Consider the following 22,646-nt stretch of genomic DNA (forward strand, 5'->3'; position numbering starts at 1 on the left):
TTCTTGCCCATCATGAATAAGGAAATCCAGCTTCTGTCCTTGGTGTTAACATCTTTTTTTTTTTTTTTCCTCTTTTGGTATGCGTACTGCAGGGAATACCTTGAATATCCATCAGCCAGGAATCAGAGGCCTGTATTTCCCAAAACAACCTATTAGGCACTGACTCGGTGCCCATTTAGCCACTGGAAAAAATCTGTCTCTTTCCTTTGTTTGCACTGTATTTTAGCCCTGGGTAAATACCATTACCTTTATTATAAAATTCTCTAAAATATAACAGCTAAGTGTCAGAGACCTGTATGGATGCCCTGCATCTCTATACAAGCCCTTCATCAGTTGGGTTATGCCTATTCAGCTTCTTTGAGCAGATACCCATTCACTGTGCACCCATCTGTAAAACTGCACAACGCCTTCCAGCACATCACCTTTATTGAGATTCTTAAAAGGTCAACAAATATAATGTAAACAGCCACTATCATATATATGAATTACTTGGTGAGATATTTTCATTTTACTTCAGCTTGTGATGATGTAGGCTCATATAAAACCCCTTTTTGAGGCCTAAATATTGCAAATAAATATTACAGGGATATCTAATTTTTTTCTTTAATGACAAAACGTTGTCTTTTTACTTCCTTCCACAGAACCCTGATATTCTTCTATGAATGCTTTGTAACTGTAAATAGCAACATTAATTTGGTCTGAATAATCATAAATCATTAAGAGGGAATATGACTGCTGCCTTCATTTCTCCCAGCCTGTGTTTCTTCCAAGAAGACAATACTTGATTATCTTGGTACAACCTGGAATGGATAGATGTGTTAGCTCTCAGCTGCAGAAACCAGTCAAGAATAAAGATGTTATTTTTTCTGATAAATGAATGTGGTTTTATGATGTTAATGGTAATTTAAAGAGAACCTTCTGAGTAAGAACTCTCTTCCCAGAAGAGGAGCAAAAGGATATTATATGATGTTGATATTTCCAGAATCCAACAATCCTTTAAGTTTAATTAATGCCCTTCTTGCCCAACAAGAACAAATAAAACTATTCTGCAAAACAATGAAGGAAAATTCAAGGTAAAATCTTTAGTCAGCAACTATTTGAAATCAGCACTGCAAATTCAGCAGATATACTCTAGGTAGGAATGGTAATAAAAATCCACAGATGAAAAGAATAAAGTACTCAAAGTATCCATTCCCAAAGGGCATTACCAGCACTCAAATTACAAAGGCAAGATTCTATAGAAATTTCCAGGACACCTTGGGAGCATGAAGATTGATTTGACTACTGTCTGTTGCTCTTAGGAATCTACTTGTATTTGTATTTATGCTTTACACACACACACACACACACAAAAAGATAAGTTCAGTCCATATAGATTTGCATATGGTGAAAATTGCATCAACTATAGCTTTGCATGACCAAGAAATACTGTACTTGCATTTATCCATTTTTCTACTGCAATACTTCAAGGTTTTATGAACTTACATATATTCACATTTGTAAAATTACATTTTTCTTCGGTACAAAGCCAGTAGAAGTTGAGCTCTAAAACGTATTATTTTAGAGACTGATTCAAGTCCAGCTGGCTTGAGGAGGTATTTCACAGATAACAACAAAGAATACTAAAACCTCCTTTTATTTTCCCAATCATTTTAAAATAAATGTGTTGCAAGATCAATTAAGATCGATTAGCTATATGCCTGCCAAGTTAACAAAAGATACCAGAATATCATCTGTGCTCAGATATCAATGTATTCTCAGAGTCCCAAGCAGATCTAGGAGAAAAAACAAACAAACAAAAAAAAAAAACAAACAAAAAACAATCAAACAAAAAACAGTAAAAAGTCAAAGCTAAAACATCTAATGTGTCATTAAATGCTCATCAGAAATTTAGTCTCAAAGGCATGATGAATCTTCCCCCTCATATCAGAAGGCACGCAAATCACTGATGGCTCTTAGAAGAACCATTTCAATACACAGAATGTGAAGAAAACAGATTTAAAATTAACAGTTTATTATGTTCTCAGTCATGAAAACTCACTTTGAGCTGTACAATCATTTTCAAATAGTCTTTTTTGGAAAGGCAGGCCATTAAATACAGAGTAAATGACATATGGGAAATTGCATCCTGCAGAAATGAAGGCTGGTATTTGTGCTTTATTTTTCTGTTTTCCGCTCAGGTTGACAGGAAGTAAATACATGAAGGAAAAAAAATCTAAAATATAACATGAAAAGATAGTACTGGCAATAAGATGGATCAAAATCTCCAGTACATTTTTTCATCTTGATCAGGAGGGTTGGATGTGAGAGAGCTGAATAAAGGAACAAAACTCTTACTTGTTTGTTTAACAGAATACAAACAGGTTCAGCTGCCCAGCAAGCAAGAGTACTTTGTATCTGAGGCATTAAGTACAAACACTAATGCTCTGGACTAACCACAGAGACATGGACATACAGAGACCGGTGCCTCTGGACCTGTATCAGAATATATTGCCATATATTAACATAAGGAAAAACAAAATCAAGAAGGAAATCTTGAAAGTTTCAGTCTCATATATCCTAGTGAAACACATACAGAGCACCTGAAGAGAACAGTCCTAGCAAACCTCATCCATCAACTCTCCTCTGTGCTTCCCAGCAAGGCATTAATATGAAGATCCACCGCTGTCTGACTGGAACTTCAGCGCTACGCCTGGCAAAGTGTGCTGCATGTGGCTGGAAATGACGCCGCCAGCTCCATCGTAGCCAACCAGGCAATACCGATATCTCTGGGATGCTGAAAGGGCTTCCCCCTATTGACACCCCAACAGCTTTTTTGTAACTGTGACACTGCCCAGTTGCTCTGGGAAACGCACCCAGCCATGTCTGCAGCAGGTCACCAGAGGCACTGTCTAGTGTCTGAGACTTGTACTCTTGAAGAGTTATCAGCTCACACTAGCTGAAAGGACACTCACAGAAGCATTGTAGCGTTAGACACAGACCTCCACAAATCTCCTGTAAACTGACAGGGTAATAAGTACTTCTCTATGCCAGCAGGAAGGTGGAGCAGCAATTAAACTAAATGGTGTCACTGGAACAGGTGCTTGCTAGGATCTAAGGCAGCACCAGCCCTGGCTGAGCACACAAGTCTCCCTTCAATAGAGCATCAATTCAGACAGATCCTACTGGGAATTTTAGCCACTTTTAATGCCTTTTTCCACAGAGGAAAGAAAGAAAGATTTGCCGGGGAGCTTTATTAAGTTGGATACCTATTCTCAACAGGGAGAATAAAAGCCTCTGATATGTGGCAAATCAGTCTTCAAGATCAGAAGAATGACCAATAATTTTAGATTTAATAACTCTTCTTAGAACAGGCTTAAAATCCAGTAAAGAAAATAACCTTGGAAATTTTATGAATTCTGTTGGGAAGAAATAATTTGAGTTTTCTGCACATAGTAAGTTAAGAATGGAAAGAAGAAAAAAAAAAAAAAGAAAGAAAAAAGAAGAGCAGCTTTGATCATAGAGAATTGCCAGCAAACTAAAGAGAAGAAAAGGCCACTCTGGTACACAAATTGTCCCTTTATCCCATCCACAATACTCAGGATCCATGAAATAATTGGAATTTGATTTCTGCTATGGGTGGAACATTTTCTCTGAGGCAAGTTCACAAATCTTGAGTCATGAACCAAGAAACACATACTTAAATGTATAAATCACAAGAATACAAAAAGACATCAATTTCTGTATTAAACCCTAAACAACGCTTAGCATAACAGAAAAAGCTGCCTTAAGGAGACTCTAACACAATCTACCAAACTCCAAAGGACTCCTTTGGATTTAATTGAACAAAGAGTGGGTGAAAAATAATGGCTTGTGAATTTGGACAAAACGCGTTGAAACCCAAACCCATCCATACAACATAATGGTGAACTACCTTCTGTCAGTGCTGCAGTAGAATAATATCTACACAGAACATACTGATGAGTTTTGGCACTTTTTTTTTTTTTTTTTTTTTTTAATTTGTGAAAACATTCTTTATAGCTGAAAGTAAACGCAAAACAAAATCAACCCTTTTTAGGTATTAGGGCAGGAACAGACAAAAGAGAATCTTATTCTGCACTGACACCGAAGAATCATTAACAGAGCATCTTTTCCATTGGAATACATTTTTTAAAAATGAAAAAAATAAAAGGTAGGAAAGGTAGAGCTCCTACAGGTGCAAATCTTTTGAATTACTGACTTCCCTCCCTGGCCCAATGAGTTGAATGCCCTTGCAAGTGGTAGGTGGTCCACCAGCTCTTTGCAGCATCCAGCCATAGAAACTTCAATAGTAAGGGTGTTCCTTATTCTGATGCAAAAATAAAAATGACTGAAAATATGGAACATTTAAAAAATTAAGTAGTTTTATAGCTCACTCTCTCCATCACCCCCAAAACAGGAGGACAACAGTCATCATGTTGACAGAAGGCAGTTTTATGCCAAGTGCCTAAGTGTTTTGTAAATAGAAATCTTCAGTTGCTCTTTAACAGGCTTATTTTCAAAATCTGAGCATCTTGTTCTGTTTAGACATTTAATTATTATGCCTGTCATAGTTTGTTTATTAAATAGAAATCAGTCAATATAAACCTTGCTATGTTCAGAACCCACGCAGCGCAGGAAAAATCTCCCCCACAATCAGCCAGGGGCAAAGCAGTTCCAAGGTAAAACAACGTAAGTTTGTGCTGCAGTATGCTCACTTAATAGTCCTGCAAAACCCTACTGAGAGAAATACCAGAGATTTTTTTAAAAATTTTTGTGGTTTATTGCTTTACAAAACTGTGGGCCCTCTCTCACAACCTGAGAATAAAGGAATATCTAACAAAGCTCAAAGCAACACATGGTAACTGTCCAACTGTAACTGCAAGCCAGAGGGAAGATCTACTAGGAGCTACCTGCTATCTCTGCTTCAGTGGGCATCGGACAGGCCAGACAAGGAGAGCTAAGGGTGTATGCCAGATCTGTAGGATCTCTAGTATCACTATCAGCAGGAACAGGCAGAAAAGGAGGCTTATTGAACAGCTGAAGTTACCAGTAATAGATCAAAAAGACCTTAGTTCAAACACTTCAGATAACAGAGACCCTCTCTTATCATCTGTAATTTCTTTTGTTTCCCAGATTGTCATTTTTAAAGTTCATCAGCTAGTTTTAACACAACCACGTAAGTTTCAACTAACGCTGTTATGCCAGAGGCCAGCCAAGATTTATTTAAAAGAAATCAGCCATTAAAAAGTACTATTTTCAAATTACGATAATCTAATTTTTGAGCTGCACTGTCTAATGGACACAGGGCAAGACAGGCAAAGGTCCTGGACTGCTAAGCATACGCTCTTAACCAGCCTCATCCATCAGGGCTGCCTAACAACATTATTATGGATGTCTCAGGAGAACTATTTGTATCCCATACCAAGCGCAAACTGTAAAAATTCCACTTTTCACAGTCATTACTAATTCTTTTAAATCCCTAAGTGTCAATCAGTTGGCATTCCTTTTAATAGAAAGGGTCAAAAGCCATTTGTACTTTGTTAAGTCCAGCATTCTAAAATCAAATTATGTGGAACCAAGCCAGGAGTGTACTGCATTCTCTGAAGCAAAAAGATGCCTCTTAACAGACCTGTTCCAATTGAAAAAAATAAAAATAAATTAAAAAATACACAACTACTTTCAGTAAGACAGTTTCTCCATAAGTAACTCAAGGTATGAAATTTATATGGGAGACTGTAAATGAGTATACAGAGCATTATTTCATCTAAACCAATACAATTTTCCAGTCAGCAGAACTCAGATTCTAATTTCAATTCTGAAGCCAGAATCTGTCTGCCAGACCAATTTTACAGACCTTTCCCCACCTCCACCCAGATCTTTTTCTGAATGGCGCCATGTGTTTCAGTAGGAGACAGTAATTTTTAGAATGGTTCTTGGTGATTATTCTGATGAGTACATGTATTTGCCCTCAATTACTAGGAGAGAGTTGTAATTTCTTTTAAATTATAAATTTGTACTTTTTGGATTATATCATCATAAACAAGATTTTAAAAAATAATCAAAATAATTCTATATTTACACATGAAATGAACAACAAGATTTTCAGTCGTTTCTTAGTTAAATACTGAATCTACTCAATATTACTGAATATTGAATTTGTCTGCCCATGTAACAAACAAAATGCAAAATGGTTTTGTAGCTTCCAGCAATCTGACATCACATTGTGACAGTCAAAAATGGTCTGTAAGGTAAAATGCTTTTTAGTTCTCAATCACAGGCTGAGCTTTTCAGCAAAAGCTCAAAGATTACAAATTATAATTAATAGTTCTGGTTTCAAACTTAGTTTCATTTCTTCAAATTGCTATTTCCCATGTGTCCTTTTAGATGGGCAGTAACAATCCTTTCAGCAATGGCGAAGACGTGCAAAAAAGCCTGCTCCTCCACTTCCCTGAGAAGTTTTTGTTACAAAATTCCCAAGAAAAATAAGCATATCAGTAAAGGGGAAGGTCTTTTTGACAACATATCTTCTAAGCATTCCTAATGTAGTCCAAGTTTAAGGATTATTAAAAAAGGAGTCTCATGTTGAATTACAGCAAACCAATCCGGAAGGTTGTATTTGTATTTCTGAACAATGCAATCACAACAACATAAAGATGATGTAGAGGCTTTATGTGAAAACACTGCTTACAACATAATTCACTTATTTCTCTCTCAGGCCAGAAAAAGATCTGGACTTCTAAAAATGTCTTCCTTTATACCCCCCTCCCCACACGCCCCCCCCAATTCTCAATTCTCACTTTTTTTTTTTTTGGCAAAAGCTCCAAAAATTTCTAGCTGAAGAACTATTCTAGACCACAGTTCTATTTTAGCTATATTTTCCTTTAGAATCAAAACACAGAAATGAAGTTGATTTTCAGAAGATGAAAGCCTTTAACAAACCATCATAGAAATTCTTGTCAAATCAATAGCATTCTTTCCCATCAAGCTTCTTCACACACAAAAAAAAAAAGGATCATACACATAAACTTGTACTTGATAATAATTTCATCTGAAAAAATGACATTCTATTGCCATCCTTTCTCAGCACATCCTGCAAATGTAAGCACCTGTTCCTGAATTTCAGTGAAAGTACTCACACAGCAGAAATATAAGAATTCAATAATTCTTGTCTTACTTATTAAAAGTGCTTACCCCGAGTACTAAATATATGCCACACAGCAATTGATCTTACAGCACTTCAGTTAAGTCTGCAATATATTTAACACAAAAAGGAGCCCATTTTCATCACGTAAAGAAGGATTCAATGTTAGTAGGTAGCAGCTGCCAGCACTTGGATACTGCAATAGCTGTTATTAGAAATGGTTTAGGCAGTTTATAGACACAGCATTGATGTGCCTTCTGGTTCAAGTATTAGTAGCTAGATCACGCACTTGAATCACTCTGTGAAAGGCATCTTAAAATAGAGCTGGGTTCTGAGATCACTTTTATCACTGTAAATGCAGAACAGTTTCATCGACTCTAATGGTTAACAACAGCGTGCCGGATTTACGCCCAGGCTCCTCTTAGGCAGTCCAAGAGAAACAAGAATGACACACGCCAACCAACAAAGAACTGAGCAGAGACGAGTGTTCTTTGGAAAGAGAGACTGGTGTATCGCAAACCAAGAGACAAAAGCAGTTAACCTCTTAGACATGGAAACAATCATATGCCAGTTCACAATAGCATTGAACGTCACTCCCACTCTTGATTTTTTTTTTTTTTTCATTTGAAAAATACAAAGTGAAGAATAAATTCTTCCTTGGCTAGGCTTAGGGACAAAACGTGGAACCTTTAGTTTAAAAAAATAAGAAGCAAGCACAGTCCACAACTAAAGTCATGTGCAAATTGAAACAAATGAGCAGAAAGACTTTCTCCTCATCTGACCTAGTTCTGTCAAAGATTCACACATAGAGAAGTGGGTGTAGAGGTGACACATACAGTATCTTTAAAAATTTTGGAAGGCAACAACTCACAGTAAAGAATACCTAAGACCCTCATGGGGAAAAGAAAACTAACTGAACTCTAGAAAATTCAGACAAGATCTTAGAAGGCTGTCCAGAACTGTGGGCATACCCGAAAATGAACAGATTCGGGCCAAGTAATTTTACAAGAAAAAAAAATAAAATGCTGGAAAAATGAAGTCCTGGAAGCATGGTGTCAACAGAATGGGTTTCAGGACACAGCTGCCTGCAGGATACAGGTACGTAATAGTTGAAAGAATATTCAGGAAAGCAAATTTGAAGGAACTTTCTTTGCTTTGTTACTGGACTGTGAATTCCTACTGACTGTGCAGTGACAGTTGCACCATAGAAAGATATTAAGATACTGTCCCCAAAGAGGCTGCACACAAAATGAACAACTTGCAGAAACAAGAAGAGAAGGCTCTAACAGACATTAAAATTTCATTAGCTTATACTAAAAAACAAATATCAATTTCTCCAACTCACCATAGGCCACTGGTAGCTGGGTAGATTCTGAACGCATCCCGTGGAGCGGTCAGCCACAGCCGCTGGACCAGGTTGCCCAGGGTGGCCGCAGAGCCCATCATTGGAGCTACACTAAGCCCAGCTGGGCACAACCCTGAACAGCCATCTATAGCTGAGCCTGCCATCAGCCAGGGGCGGACTGGGAGAGCCCCAGAGACCCCTCCCCACCCAGGCAGTTCTGTGACCCCATGAGAATGGAGAAGTTACTTAAGGGTAACTGTTCTCCCACAAACTGAATCACTGAGAGTGCTCTACATGCAAGTTAAATCCTCGAAGAAAAGCAGAATACAACTGTGAACAACATCCACAAATATTTGTTGTTGTTGTGTTGTCTTTTTCTTTAAACCAGCCTTGCCAGAGAACAGAAGAGGGCCTTGGACAATACGATGTAGAAAAAGCACTGGACATCACTGACAAACAGATTTGTGGAGGAGCCTGCCAGTGAGGAGAGGTAGAATGAAATTCACAGGCTGGAAATGAAAAGCCTGAAAAAACTAATCACCTACTTCAATTTAAGGTTGAAAGAGATGCAAAACCATGGCAGGTGTCTGAGGCAAAACTTAATCTAATACAATCAATACTCCATTCTTTCTGTCTGTATCGCTAATTCCTCACAGCTCCCAGCCAAGACACTGTGCATGTAAAGGGAGTGCAATGAGCAGGAATAGGCTATACAAAAGGGGCAGCCTTAGGTCGAAGGTGATCAGTGACCTTCCCTGTGAAAGAAAGATATGGTGGAACTGGGAGCAGCATGAGCCACATCAGTCCTCATTTACTGAAACATAATGGACTTCGACCCACGCTTACAAAAAATTGAACTAGCACAAGGGCCTTGCTCAAAACACAGCACCAAAAAAAATCAAAAGGTGTGTGCTTTATTTTGTCAAAGAAACCTCCAAAACAAGAAACCATCTTTTCCTGTTTCCTACTCTTACCAATTACACCACAGGATTATGGTAGTTATTATGCATCATTGTATAGCACATATATATTCTTATCCACCCCAAAAGAGAAGTTTTGTTTGTTACCTCTTACCGACAGTTATTTTGACAGTTCTTTTCTGAGAGTCCATCCTCATCTTCTCCCATAATATCCACTGCCGAAAATATCAGTGCAACCAGAATTGCAAAGCAGCATACCAGTGCAAAGATCACAATGCATCTTTGCTGGGACTGAAAGAGATTAAGATTAAAAAAGTTTTAATGGGGTGAGCACATTCCAGTCAATGACCTGAGACTCTACAAATTTTAAATAAGATCTAAACTTCTTTGAAGATCTTACTGCCATAGCTGTCAACATGAAACACACCTCGAGATGAAAACAGCCTCAAAACCTTCCTCAATGTATCACCTTGATGTATTTTGTATTTCTCAGACACTGCTAAATAATTCATGTCATAAATAATATTCATAATTTAAACTGTCTTCTGTTTGTACCACAAGGAAAGCAGTATACATTAAAATAATGTTTCTCACATTAACTGCATATTTTCTGATTGAGCATCACAGATACAATACACACTTCAGCATTGCAATCAAAAGCCTTGAGAGTTTTGTTGTGTTTGGCTGGAATAAAACATGTAATTGCAAGAAGACTGAAGGACAAAGTCCTTTTTATTGCTACACAAAGTAACTGGCATTGTTATAATCCTCACAGCAACTGAGACACTGGCCAGTCCTTGCCCCACAGCACTTATAATACAAGGAAAACAAATTCACAGATGTTAGATGGGATTCAAGGAAACAGTGGGAGACCGCTGGTCAATACAACAGGCAATGCTCTTGGCATTTGAGAGGAAATTAAACACGGCATAGCATGTCTTTACCCTTCAATATGAAATCCTGCAGCATTAAACGGGATACAAGTGTTCACAGCCCTAGATAAATGTGAAACCTTCTCCAGAATCTCCTGAACTGCCATTTACACAGCTGCACGAATAAAGATTATTTTTATTCTGAAATCTACTGTTTAAATATAGTGTGTTTTTCTATTTAAGAAAAAAAAAATATTGAATGTGTTTTTGTGCAAAAATCTAACTTGTTACCATAGTTATTTTCTTAATTTTCATTATTGCCCTGTAAATGAAATTTCACATTCAAAAAGGTTTTATAAAGAATGGGAAAGAGGGAAAATGCATAAGAAAGCAATCAACCTAATGTTTGTGCCTTGAAAACAACTTTATAGTATTTACATTGCTTTTGACACTTATTTTAAGAGGTAATATACTTCAGACTAGCATGAACTTTTCCATGTCTGCATAAAGAAAAGGCCAACTTATGAGAACGTAGCATAAGAAAATTTTCAAGCATTTGCAAAATCTACTCCTGAAACAAATAAACAAATACAGTTTGGACTTTTTTTTTTCCTTTTTGCTGCTAGGTATAGTCATGGTAACATAAGAATAAAAATTAGAAATGACTGCATTTGGGTGCCCAAAACCAAAGCTGCAGTCACATGTCCAGTAGGACATCATCCTCTCACTAAGACCACCTCCCTCATGCAATTTGCTACAGTTCTCTAAGGGTATTTGCAGAAACCAATGCAGCTTCTTCCAAGCACTGGCTTTATTTCCATGGCAGCAAGATTGCAAGGCTACTCCCACACCAGCAAGCCAAACAGAGCCAGGACTTGTTCTCTCTCCCTAAGGACAGAGGCCGTGAGCCAGCACAGCTCACACCACTAGTGCTCGGTTCACTCTAGTAACAGGATAACTGCAGTCATCCTACTCACTGGAAACAGTCTTGAGCCCAATACTGTGATAAAAATTTGGCTAAACTGCAGCAACAGGCATTCTAGCTCTGTACAAATCCTAGCACTGTACAAATGACTGTGTGGCACTGCTCCAGGTATTGCCTCCCATCCTCTTGCTGTGTCTCCATGCAAGCAGCAGCACAACTGAGCACCCCAGGGGCCTCAGGGCCAGGAGGGAGCATGTGAGCCTTCAAGGCTGGGCCAGCCAGGCTGAGGCACCAAGAGATGTTTCACTGAAGGGAGCCTGCAGTACCTTCTATCACCCTAAAACGTCCCTGAAAACCTTTGTGAGCACCTTAAACCTAAAAGGCCAAAAACTACAGCAGATCCAAAATGATACGGTATCACAAGAGGAAGAAGAATAAGGGCAAGTGAAACCAATGCCTGAAGTGTCTTCACTACCAGGACATTTTATTGTAGCAATATACAGGTGGTTTTGTTCCAGGAACATGGAAAGGGGAAGCCAAAATAATCATAGAATCATTTAGGTTGGAAATCGAGCTTTGAATCCCATTCCACATAAATTCAGGGAATATAGTCAAGGCTTCTAGACTTCAGTGTTGTAGTCTAAGTTTGTGTAAAGTTTAAATTCCTATTCTTTCAGTTCTGAGCATGCACAGCTTGCCAAGCTCTCCAGTTTGACTGCTTATTAGAGCAGCGTACCATTAGCACCACTAATAAGACCACTGCTATTCTACCAACACGAAAATAAAGACAGAATTACATACATCTAATTTACTGCTCTTATTTACACAGGTGATCTGTATCAAGCATTCCTCTTTGACAGACATAGTAGATGAGTTATTTTACTTTTTCTTAAGTACCAGCTTAACAGCATGTTCACAAGTAGTGTAGGGGACCTTTTAAATCCACACATGCTATAAAGGAACCTTATCAAACTCTAACAATATTATTTTTTCTTTGAACTAAGGATAGCACAAAATATTAAATAAATAAATAAGCAAAGTTTCCAAGTTTACTATTCTCCTAATCCCACATTTTTAGTCACAGACCTGAAAGGCCAGGTAAAGATCATTTAAAAAAAAAAAAAAACAACATACAAATAGTAAAGAGGATTTTGAATGTTTTTACGGTTCATCTTGAAATTACTCTTGCTGAGTGGTGATTTTTGCCAGCTTTTAAATCTATATGTTACATTATGAATGAATATTTGAATATTGCTTATCTTCAAATTAATGTTTATATTAGAAAACAAATAAACAAAAATAGCTACTGGCAACAAATAAGTCTCCAGAGCCTTTCTTTTGACAATGGTAATAAATCTTAATTTTCATGCACTGCCACCAACACTGCAGACAATTTTATAATAGACTTTTTCCAGTTATAATAGATCAGAACAGCCCATGCCGCTGTTCTATTCCACTGTGTGCATGTGCTCACAGGCACGTGTGAATAGTAGCAGGCTTCTTGAAAGAAATTAATTCAACACAGAAGAGCTCACGCTGCAGAGAGGCTATAAGGAATTTGTTAGATTTGCTCTTCAGGCTCTTGCATGGATGAGCTTGGGCAAACCGTTTGCTTGATGCTATGGTGTTGTGCGGCCCCTTGGCAACGGGGATCTGAGCTTATCAGACCTATCCTCTTGCTGCTTTTAGTACTTGCCTAAAAACCCTGTGTTCAAGCTTTCGGTCTTCAACACTTAGTTATGGAATACAATCGAAAGACCTCTAAAGCTTATGTAGTCCATCGCTCCACATGCACAATTAATTTAGACAAATACTGTTTCTAAAACATGTTTGTTCTAAAAAATTTCCAGTTGAAAGAGATCCTGCATTCTCTTCAGGTAACCTGCCCCATGCATTGGTACCTTACTGATGCCTAGCTAATTCTCTCCTGCTGACATATAATCTTTTTCCTTCCCATATGTGCTGAAAACAGAGAGACAGTATTTCATTCTTTCCTGCTGTGACCTTTTATACATTTGAAGGTTGCTGGAGGTGCTATGAAGCCTGGGCACAGAGCATCAGAGGACAAGGATGGCTGAGAGTTTCACTCTCAAGAAGTGCAGACTTCTTTCCAGCATGAGCCCTAAGATTTTGTTACATGACAGACAGATTTCTTCAAAGCTTAGAAAGAATGAGAAATAAACCCTGCAGAAATGAGGACTATCAAAAAAGCTGCTATTTTCCACTTCATGAGCAAAATGCATTTCTTTCACCTGCCTCATCCACCTTAAACAAAACCATTGTTTAAAAACATAAAATCCAGTCAAATACTGCATTTACTAAATGAAAGCATGGTATTTTTCATGCTGTTATATCCCCAGGTAGAGAGCAAGAAAAAGAGCAAAACCTGCACACAATGACTATGCAGTACAGCACTACTTGGAGAAGATTTTTTTCTGAGAAGGACTCTATCTGTTTATTTTTATTAAGAAAAATGATAGCCTGTGTCAGTTAAGGTTGCATCGGATCCAGGGCTATCCAAGCAGAATTTACAATGAGAGCAAGAAAACACCCTCCATCTTCACTGCATTCCCATTGCTCAAAGACTGTTAAGAACATTTCAATGTCTCATAGCTTTAATTTTCTTCACAGACAGCAGATATCTCTGTAACATGCACATAATGAAGCCATTACATGTAAACACCCAGAAGATAAGGAATTTTGTCAAGAAAAAGTCACATTAATCATTTTTGATTTCCATCTTTCCTACACATAAATCTTGTTATCCTGCTGGAGAAGCTGAAAATAACATATACGTTGACCTTTAATAAAAACTTTCTTGCAAACTCTACAAACTTAATCCAGATTATTATAGGAGAGAGAAAAAACTGGATGGAATATCACCCTCATTGAAAAAAAAATTAAGACATTTTAGAAGTGATTCAGATGATTCTGCTGCATATATATATTCATGCTTTTATCAATAATCTAAATTATGGAATAGAAAGGAAATGTGCTGATTAAGTTTTCGATCAAAAAAACAGAGTATATTGAAAGCGTGCTGGAAGACTAGATTAAAATTTCAAAATATTCTTGACAATTCAGAGAATATGTTGAGAAAAACAGGTTAAAATTCTATTAAGGAAGAAAAAAAGCTACCAGCAGGTATGAGCAAGCAGTCACACAGATACAGGAACTTAGAAACCGTTAGGAAAAAAGGACAATGAAAATGATTAAGAGGCTGAAACACTTGGTTTAAGAAGAGAGACCAAAAAAAGAAAAAAAAAAAATAGGACTCTGTAGTTTGGAGAGGAAAAAAATCATCAGAGCACCAGATAAAGTGAAGGAAAAATTACTATTCACCAAGTAGCACACTACCAGAAATAGGGATGTTTATTGAAGCTAGTAGAAGTTAAGTTTCAAACAGATCAAGTACTTTTTTATACAGTGGATATTGAACATATGGAATTTGTTGTCACAGGAGGCTGTGAAAGCAAATAGCAGTGGCAGGTTTAAAAAGGGATTAGATAATGCCTTTGACAACATGTCCAGAGCAGCTGCTAGAGGAAACAGACAAGGATGTGCCTTTCCAATACAGAAGTTGGGTGGCATGCTATTGCCCCTGTTAAACACACAGTGCCAGGACTAGATGCTTCACTGGCCTGAGCGGTAGGTTTTATTTTCTGTGTTTATATATTATTTTGTTTCATAGAAAAAATAAAGTAGTTATAGCACACTACAACGTGGACATGAATCAATCATGTCACACTGTACTATTGACTTATATTTCTACATCCTGCTGTAGTGTTTGTAGTGCATACAAGGCAACAATAAATCCCTACCTCTACTTCAAGTGTGCATGTTTTGTTCACCTTTCAATAATGCACAGAGAGAGTTAAGAGAAAAATCAACAATAACCATTTACTCATATAGTCGCCAAAGAAAAAAGAGCTAATTCACTGAACAACGTTCTTTAATTTCAGTATTTTCCAACCAAACGAGGCATACAAAGTCATACTGTCTGCCCAGTTTCTTTTGGGTCTGTACTTGAAAGAAAGATCTATAGTAATGTAATTATCTCAGATGTTTTATGAAATCCAGCATCTAGGTAGACTTGGCTGAGAGACCCAACAGTGCAACTCCCGAGGAAAAGACGGTCCAAAGCTTTGCCTTTCAGCACGTACACCACTCAGCACCATGCAGCCAGGGATGGGAAGAGTCGCTGCCACAGCACTCTGGGAGGGTGCAGGGCCTTGAGTGCGCACCCACAGCGAAGCAGCTGCTTTGGTTCCACTGCTCTCTGAACAAACGTTTGATCCAGCAGGTCAGGCACGTAACACAATGACAGACACGGTGCTATAAATAGAAAAAACTATAAACTACCCTGGAAGAGATCCAAGGCTTTACATACTACTTATCTGAACCTCCTCCACACAAAGTACTATATTATAGGCATCTATTAACAGTAGAAAAAAAAAAAAGAGGTTTACAGGACATGACCAGCTAATCTCTACTGTATTTTGTTGACAAGAATTGGCATAAGAGAGGACTAAGGCATTTAAGTGTTCACATGCCATTTTCCTTAAATCAGGCCCTGATGTCTGACCATGATATATTGACTCAGTCTTTAGCACAATGTAAGACAGTATTGTAGTTTGAGAAAAAAAAAAAGGCCAACATATGCCCTAAAAACAGTTTAGTGAAATCCAGTCTCTCCTGCAAAGAAAAAAAATATGTTGAATACTCGCAACCTGGCCCGAACAACCAAATCAGAATGCTATTAATAATTCATTAGTAAAAAAACAAAACAAAACAAAACAAAAACACTATAAATATTATTTCTATATCCAAATATCAGTTTATACATTTCTAAACCTGGAGACTCTAGGTAGCTGCTCTTACCACTGCTAATATTAATTCTACTACTCCATCAAGAATTCTCCAAGTAAAAATCACTGCACTAAAGAAAGCTGTAATTGACTTCTACTGGGATGAGCACGTATCCATATGATCAAAGACACACTACCTCTAGAAAAGACATACCAAACTGAAAACAAAAAACAACAAACAAAATATATAAAACCCCAGAAGCTAGAACCAATGGCAACAGTACTTGATTGCTGCTTCGGGGTGAGCAAAGAAAGGTCATGAAGGTAAGGGTGGAGAGAAAAAATAAATAAGGGGAAAAAATATTCATTGTACTCTTTCAACTTTTAATCTAAAGACTAATCACATTTATTTTAAAGTGAAAAGGAACATTTTTAAATGTTGAAGAAGGGGAAAATAACTTTTTTTCCATAAGTTGAAGGTGAAACATGCTCAGAACATTTTTATTAGACATTGCAGACTTTTTAAATGTCTCACTAAGAAAAGAAAGACACCTCATTCAATAATTACTTGAGATCATGTGCTTAACATGTGCATAACACGTTCCCCTGGACCAGTCTACTGCACATAGCTCTGACTGCACAATTCTGCCCCAAACTGGGCAGGATTGCCATAACCATCAGCCAGCTTTAGCTCTTCAGGTGAGGCACCTAAGCTAGACCAGACCATACACAGATGAATACATAGATTTGATGCTTGTGATCTCTAACTTCTAAGTGGTAATGTCTCGTGTTTAAAACTACACAGATATTTTAGTACTTTAATAACTGTGACAAAAAGCATTAATGACATGCTCAGTTGAGTAACCTAAAGCTTGCTGTCAGGACAAATCTGCTGTCAGCAAATCTTATTTCTTTCAAGAAAGTGTTTTAAAGCCTTATTAGCATCAATCTTAGTTAAGATAAACTAAATGAAAACTAGAAGTTAATTAAGACATTCTTCCTAAAAGTCAAATAAGACATTTTTCTGCTGGTGTTTGCATGTGTCATTTTCGTACAGTTAGGTCAAGCTTCTTTATGCACACAGCTTTTCATCATTTTTCTGAGTTTTTTGTTTGTTTTTCCCAAAAGGAGATGAGACAAAAACAAACAAACAAACAAAAAACAAACAAACAAAAAAAAAAAGAAAAAAAAAACAGACTTAAAAATATGAAAACATGGCTACAGGCACAGAAACACCATCCAGGAAGCTGAAGATACAGACAAATTTAAGTTCAAGTGTAGTTCTGCAGCATAAACTCACTACTCTACCACCAAGGTGCTTTTTTTTTTTTTCCTTAGCCAGTTGAATTCACAAGGCAATACATTACCTTTTTTACATCAACTTTTTCCACTGAGGTTTAATCATTTCTCCCTGCAGTTGGGCCAGTTGGCTAAGAGTACAAGTACCATCAATTACCGCAACATGACATTAAGTCATAATAAAGCAATCACACTCTACAGGCTACAGCAGTGGTGCAACTGAACCTGGCAGAACTTAACTTAGTTTCAGTTAGTTTAACCATAAATTACCAGTTTCCCTTTTATAAAGCATAAGACACAAGTTCATTTGAACTCTTCTGAATTTAAAAGTAAGAGGAAAAAAGATCTCTCTCATTCAGTGATGAGAGGCAATTAAGGGAAAAGTTTTATTAACACTATTAGAAATTGACACAAGTTCAAGGAATGAGATTATCTCATAGGGAAAGCACTTATTTTTAGTTCATTCTGAATTTCTAACTACACTTTTAGTAGATGTGGAAATAATAGATTTGCCACTCGGCCAAGCAAGTTAATTCCATTGTCACAGAGAACACAACCAATGTGACATTTGCAATAGGAATTATGTTCTACTTTAAAGAGAGATAAAGGAAAATAAAAAGAGGCTTACAATCCAGAGCTAATCAGAGAGATAAAGGTAAACTAGTTAATTATAGTGATTATGTGTATCTGATCCATGCTTTCTTTCTTATGACAGACTTGAGAGGTAATTTAGCTACCATGTTTTTATCCTATAAAATTCTGTATTTGAATTAAATGACAGTATTTGTACCTTTTATATCTTAAATAATTCTACTTGATGGATTATTCCTTTACTGGCTGGAAAATATATAACATTGAGCAAAGATGAGACTTCTGTTTCGACTTCAGCATCTCTCAAAAACCTTCCTCCTTGGAATTCTGTGCCTTTCCCAATCTGGCATTTGTCTGTGATTCCAAACGACCCTTTTTACAGTGAACAGGGGACTGAAGAGTGGAGTGTCACCAACAGCACCATCCCCTCCTCTACATGCAGAGCTCTGGCCTGGAGAAAGCCAGGCTGGAAGTGTCGGCTTCCACTTCCATCCCACAAAGGCAGCTGTTTCTCCTTGATGGGGTGCCCAGGGGCTCTGCTTTACTCACTTGTCTCCATGTAGAAGGAACATTCCAGTTCTAATGGTTTTGTCTTGCATTTATTTGTTTTAACAAAAGCACTTCCTAGCAACACAGAAATGATTTAGGTACCAAAAAGAAAATAAATCAATTCCTCTAAGTTCTCAGTGACTGGAATGCCTGTTGCTAGCTATTAATAATAATAATTAAGTCTTAGTGTTCCAAAAACATTTGGTCAGAAAGGCTTTCCCTGTATCACAACAAAAGAAAAAAAGACCTGAATATTTACAATGGATATAAATTTATGAGCACACAAGAATATATAACAGGCAAACAAAGAGAACCAAGAAAAAAAGTCAAGGCACAAACAACAGATCTCAAAGACCTTCAATATTCTATTTCCTTTTACCACAATCTCTTTCTGTATGAGATCTATTACAGTGCTCTCCATATACCCCATTACTGGAGGAGTTCAATGAATAGAACCCAATGAATAGAAACACACCTTGAACGTGGAAGAAAAAAATCAGAAGAATCAAGTAAACTGGCCAAAGGAAATTATTTCTGATGTGCTCTGGATGTCCACTGTTCCAGCTATGTTGACCCTTTCCTCCTTCCTTGCTCCACCAAACAGCAAAATAACTCATTATCAGTTTCCCTTCCACTAAGAAGTCTCCACTATATTCTGCCTTCTTACATGTTTCTCTCTTCACACAACACAGACAAAAGTCCACCAAAAGGATACCAGGTTTCAAAAGCGGTGGAAGATATCAAATGCCTTGAGGGAAGGTTGGAAAATCACCACCAGTGACCTTCATTTCTGGCAGGTCCAAAGAGATTTCTTTTCTAGAGAGTGCCTCAACCACGCTCCTACACCATCAGAGGTGCAGAACTACTCTTACTTAACTTTTCACCTCTCACTGAAACGACCCGAGACCTCTTCCACCAGTAACAACACTCCTGCCCCCATTCACCTTTCCTCTGCTGCCTTGTCACTATGTTAATATTGTCAGAATCCTTCTGGTATCTTGGGATATGAAGATGTCCTGATTTACAGCCTTTTCTTAGGTTTTCTCAATCTGCTTTTTCTCATGTATTGCCTTTGTCGAAAAAGCTTTTGCAGTTTTCTTAGTCTGAAAATATGATATTGTTCTGCTGTAAAAAGCTAATTGCCTGTTGGCCTATTATCTAATCAACATATATTTTGTATTTCTCACTCTGTTTATATTAGAAATACCTTTTTTTTTTAAAATCATAATTTCCACATATAGGATAATCAATCCACATAAGGATAATCAATCAACATCATAATCAGCTGAACATTTTTTCTATTTTGTCCTTGTTGTTTGCATGTAAGTAATTGAAAATTCAGATAAAGCAGAGCCCAGTCATGTGAAGCATTTCAGTGCACTCTCTGCCACTAGTAAAGTGTTGTTTGTGCTGCAGCTATCCTGTCAGTTGGGCCACTCCTTCCCTCAACCCATTTTCAGTTTTCATAACACCTAATTTCAAAGCCCCTTGAAGACCTCTACCTTTCTATTACATATTGTTGAAATCAATCAATGGATTTAGAAGTCAATGGACAGAACGAAGATACATGCTTACATATTACACACACAACATTGACCATAAAAGTCTCAGTTTGATCAGAAAGCAGTCTTAAAGATTAAATAGGATATCCAACATATAGAACTGCTGTGGTAAAAAAAGAATGAGGCAGGTATGTGGCTGTTGCCATCAAAATGATCAAGTGTTCTGGCTGACCTGAATTTTTGACTAATCTTATGATTGTTTTAAATCAGGTAATCACTACTACTTTTTTTTTTTTTAATTAAATTACCATTGCACATTTGGAATTTTTAATTATTCTATAAAACAAAATGCTATTTTTGTGAAATTCTGGTTTCTTATTCTCATTCCTGTTGCAGAGAATCCCAATAAAGGCAAAAAAATTAGAGATGAAAATGAACCTTGGATACAGACCAGCAAATCCTGTCACACAGCAATTTGACATGGCGGAGGAATGCATGTCTCTGATGTTTCAATGTTCCTGAAAGGAGAGGAGGTGTATTGCACCTCACCAGTACAAGTGATGATGTATCAGAAAAAGTTCCAGTAGAGAGTAACTGCATGCCAAAGAGTATCACTAAACATTATCACCTTTCATCTTACAGTGCAGTCCAATATTTTTCTGATTTTTTTTTTTTTGACAGCAAACTTCACTGTGAATACTCTCTTAGGAGGAAAAGAAACTCAGTAACAGCATCTTACAGGACACAATCAACTGAACAAAATAGTTTTGGGCACAGATTTATGCTCAGAAAATCTTACAAGTCCTGTCTAAACTGCAAAACAAAGTGCAGCTTGAGTTTTCAGTTAAACAGCAGGGCCTTAATACGGCAAAATCATCTAGAAAAAGAGAAATATTCATCGCTAAAGTCTAGGGATTAGACAAAAATCTCAGGATGCAATATGTAAATAAAGTCCTAATATATTATTAGGAGCTCACCCCCTCAAAAAGTTGCCATTGTGTTAAGTGACATAAAATTAAAAGAGACATCTGAAGTTCATCTGCCATGTTGCCACAAATTTTCTTATAAGAAGTTTCACAAGTCTCAAAATATGGAAGTTTATTCTTTTCTCAGAAAGTAAGAAAATGGTAAATAATTGCTACCATTTTGGAATGAATTTGAGATGTAAAGATCTTACACTATTATATTAACTGGCATTTGAAGTCTTATCCTGAAAGCCAAGACTGTAAAATAAATGCATCCTACATTTATGTAAACTAGCTTACGTATTTTTCGTATGAACAGGTTAAGGCTGAAAAATATTTGACTTGGAAAAAAAAAAAAAAAAGATTGCTATGTTTACTGTGTGCTCTGGTAAAATAATAAATGAAATTCAAGTAAAATTAAGTATTGATTTACTTTTTGAATGCATAACCTTTTAATCTCTATAATATTAAGCAATATATACAGATGCACTACTACTCACAAACAAGCTTGGATATGGATTGATAACATTTCCAAATTATACCGCATCACCATATGCATCACCATGTACATATTCATTGAGACAACAGCAGTTCTCGCAATTCTAAATTTACAGATCCCCTCTGTATAGGAAATGCAAACCTAATGGCAACAGGCTGGCTTTTCTTAGTCTCCTGGCCATTTATACAGGATATTACTGAAATGCCTGGTGGTGTATAAAAGTATATATATACTAAGTATGTGCTTCTTCCAGAGCACATTCAAAACAAGCAGTATTGATAGTCTGAGACAATGTACACTATCAGAACAAGACAGACCTACTGCAGAAGCCATAAGAAGAGGGCTATATCTGTGCTTACACTATCAGCCAATTGATACTCCATTTTAATTTCTATGGAGATTTTATTTGGAGATTTTATTTTTCATGGAGATTTTATTTGTACGTTTCAGGTATTAATTCCCATAGTAATCTACTAATTTCAAACAAACAAACAAACAAAGAAAAAAAAAAAACAGAAAGGATTGCTCCACGAACTGAAGTTTTATCTTGTTGACTGAATTAACGCCATCCGAGCAAATTAATAGCTGACTTTGCTGGCATTTATAAGAAATATGCACATATACACATGTGTTTTTTATAAAGCTTATTTATTGGCAAATGCCATCATACATCAAAAGCATAGCATTTCCCAAAATTTCTAAAAGTTTAATATTTCCAAAGTTTAGTGATCATGGGTCAAACTTAACTTTTTCTATAGTGGAGAAATATGGGGAGAATGCATGGCACTCTATTGTCAGACCCCACTCAAACTTAACTCTCCAACCTACTGCAGAGATGTCCAGAATACTTAGGTAAAGGACAAGATTTTGTAGCAGCTTTGAGATAAAAATGTGCATATGCATGCATTTTAGGTATAAATGTTCATGGGTACACTATGGGCTTTGAGCAAGCCACTATGGATAATAGCAATTTTGCCACTGTCTTTAAAAGGAACAAGGAACTCAATCTTCAAAAAGCATATATAATTATTTTTATAATGCAAAGACCAAAAATCCAGTTTGAATGTGATAACTTCCTCTCAAGTCATAAAACTATAGCCTTTGTCTTTCAAATGGCATTCAAATGCAGACTGTAATCACATAAAAGTCTCTTGTTCAACAAAACTTTTTTTTTTTTTTTTTTTTTTTTTCCAGGAACAGTATGCATTTCAGTGTTTAAAACCTCACCTT

At 36.9% G+C, this 22,646-nt stretch overlaps 1 protein-coding gene across 7 annotated transcripts in view; it reads right to left on the bottom strand.

Annotated features, from left to right (window-relative positions):
- The window catches only part of PLD5 (phospholipase D family member 5), a 177,870-nt gene that overhangs the window by 96,309 nt on the left and 58,915 nt on the right, over window positions 1-22,646 (bottom strand). For 6 of the 7 annotated variants that reach the window (XM_027453819.3, XM_027453817.3, XM_072035611.1 and 3 more), the window contains one exon: window positions 9,561-9,697. In XM_027453819.3, the coding sequence (XP_027309620.1) occupies window positions 9,561-9,697 (137 nt within the window). Of the gene's footprint in view, window positions 1-9,553; window positions 9,698-22,646 lie in introns of those variants that run through there. The other variant, XM_013103458.5, reaches the window with a different exon arrangement.

Source organism: Anas platyrhynchos, chromosome 3 (genome assembly GCF_047663525.1).
Source record: "Anas platyrhynchos isolate ZD024472 breed Pekin duck chromosome 3, IASCAAS_PekinDuck_T2T, whole genome shotgun sequence".
In the NCBI taxonomy this organism is placed as follows: domain Eukaryota; kingdom Metazoa; phylum Chordata; class Aves; order Anseriformes; family Anatidae; genus Anas; species Anas platyrhynchos.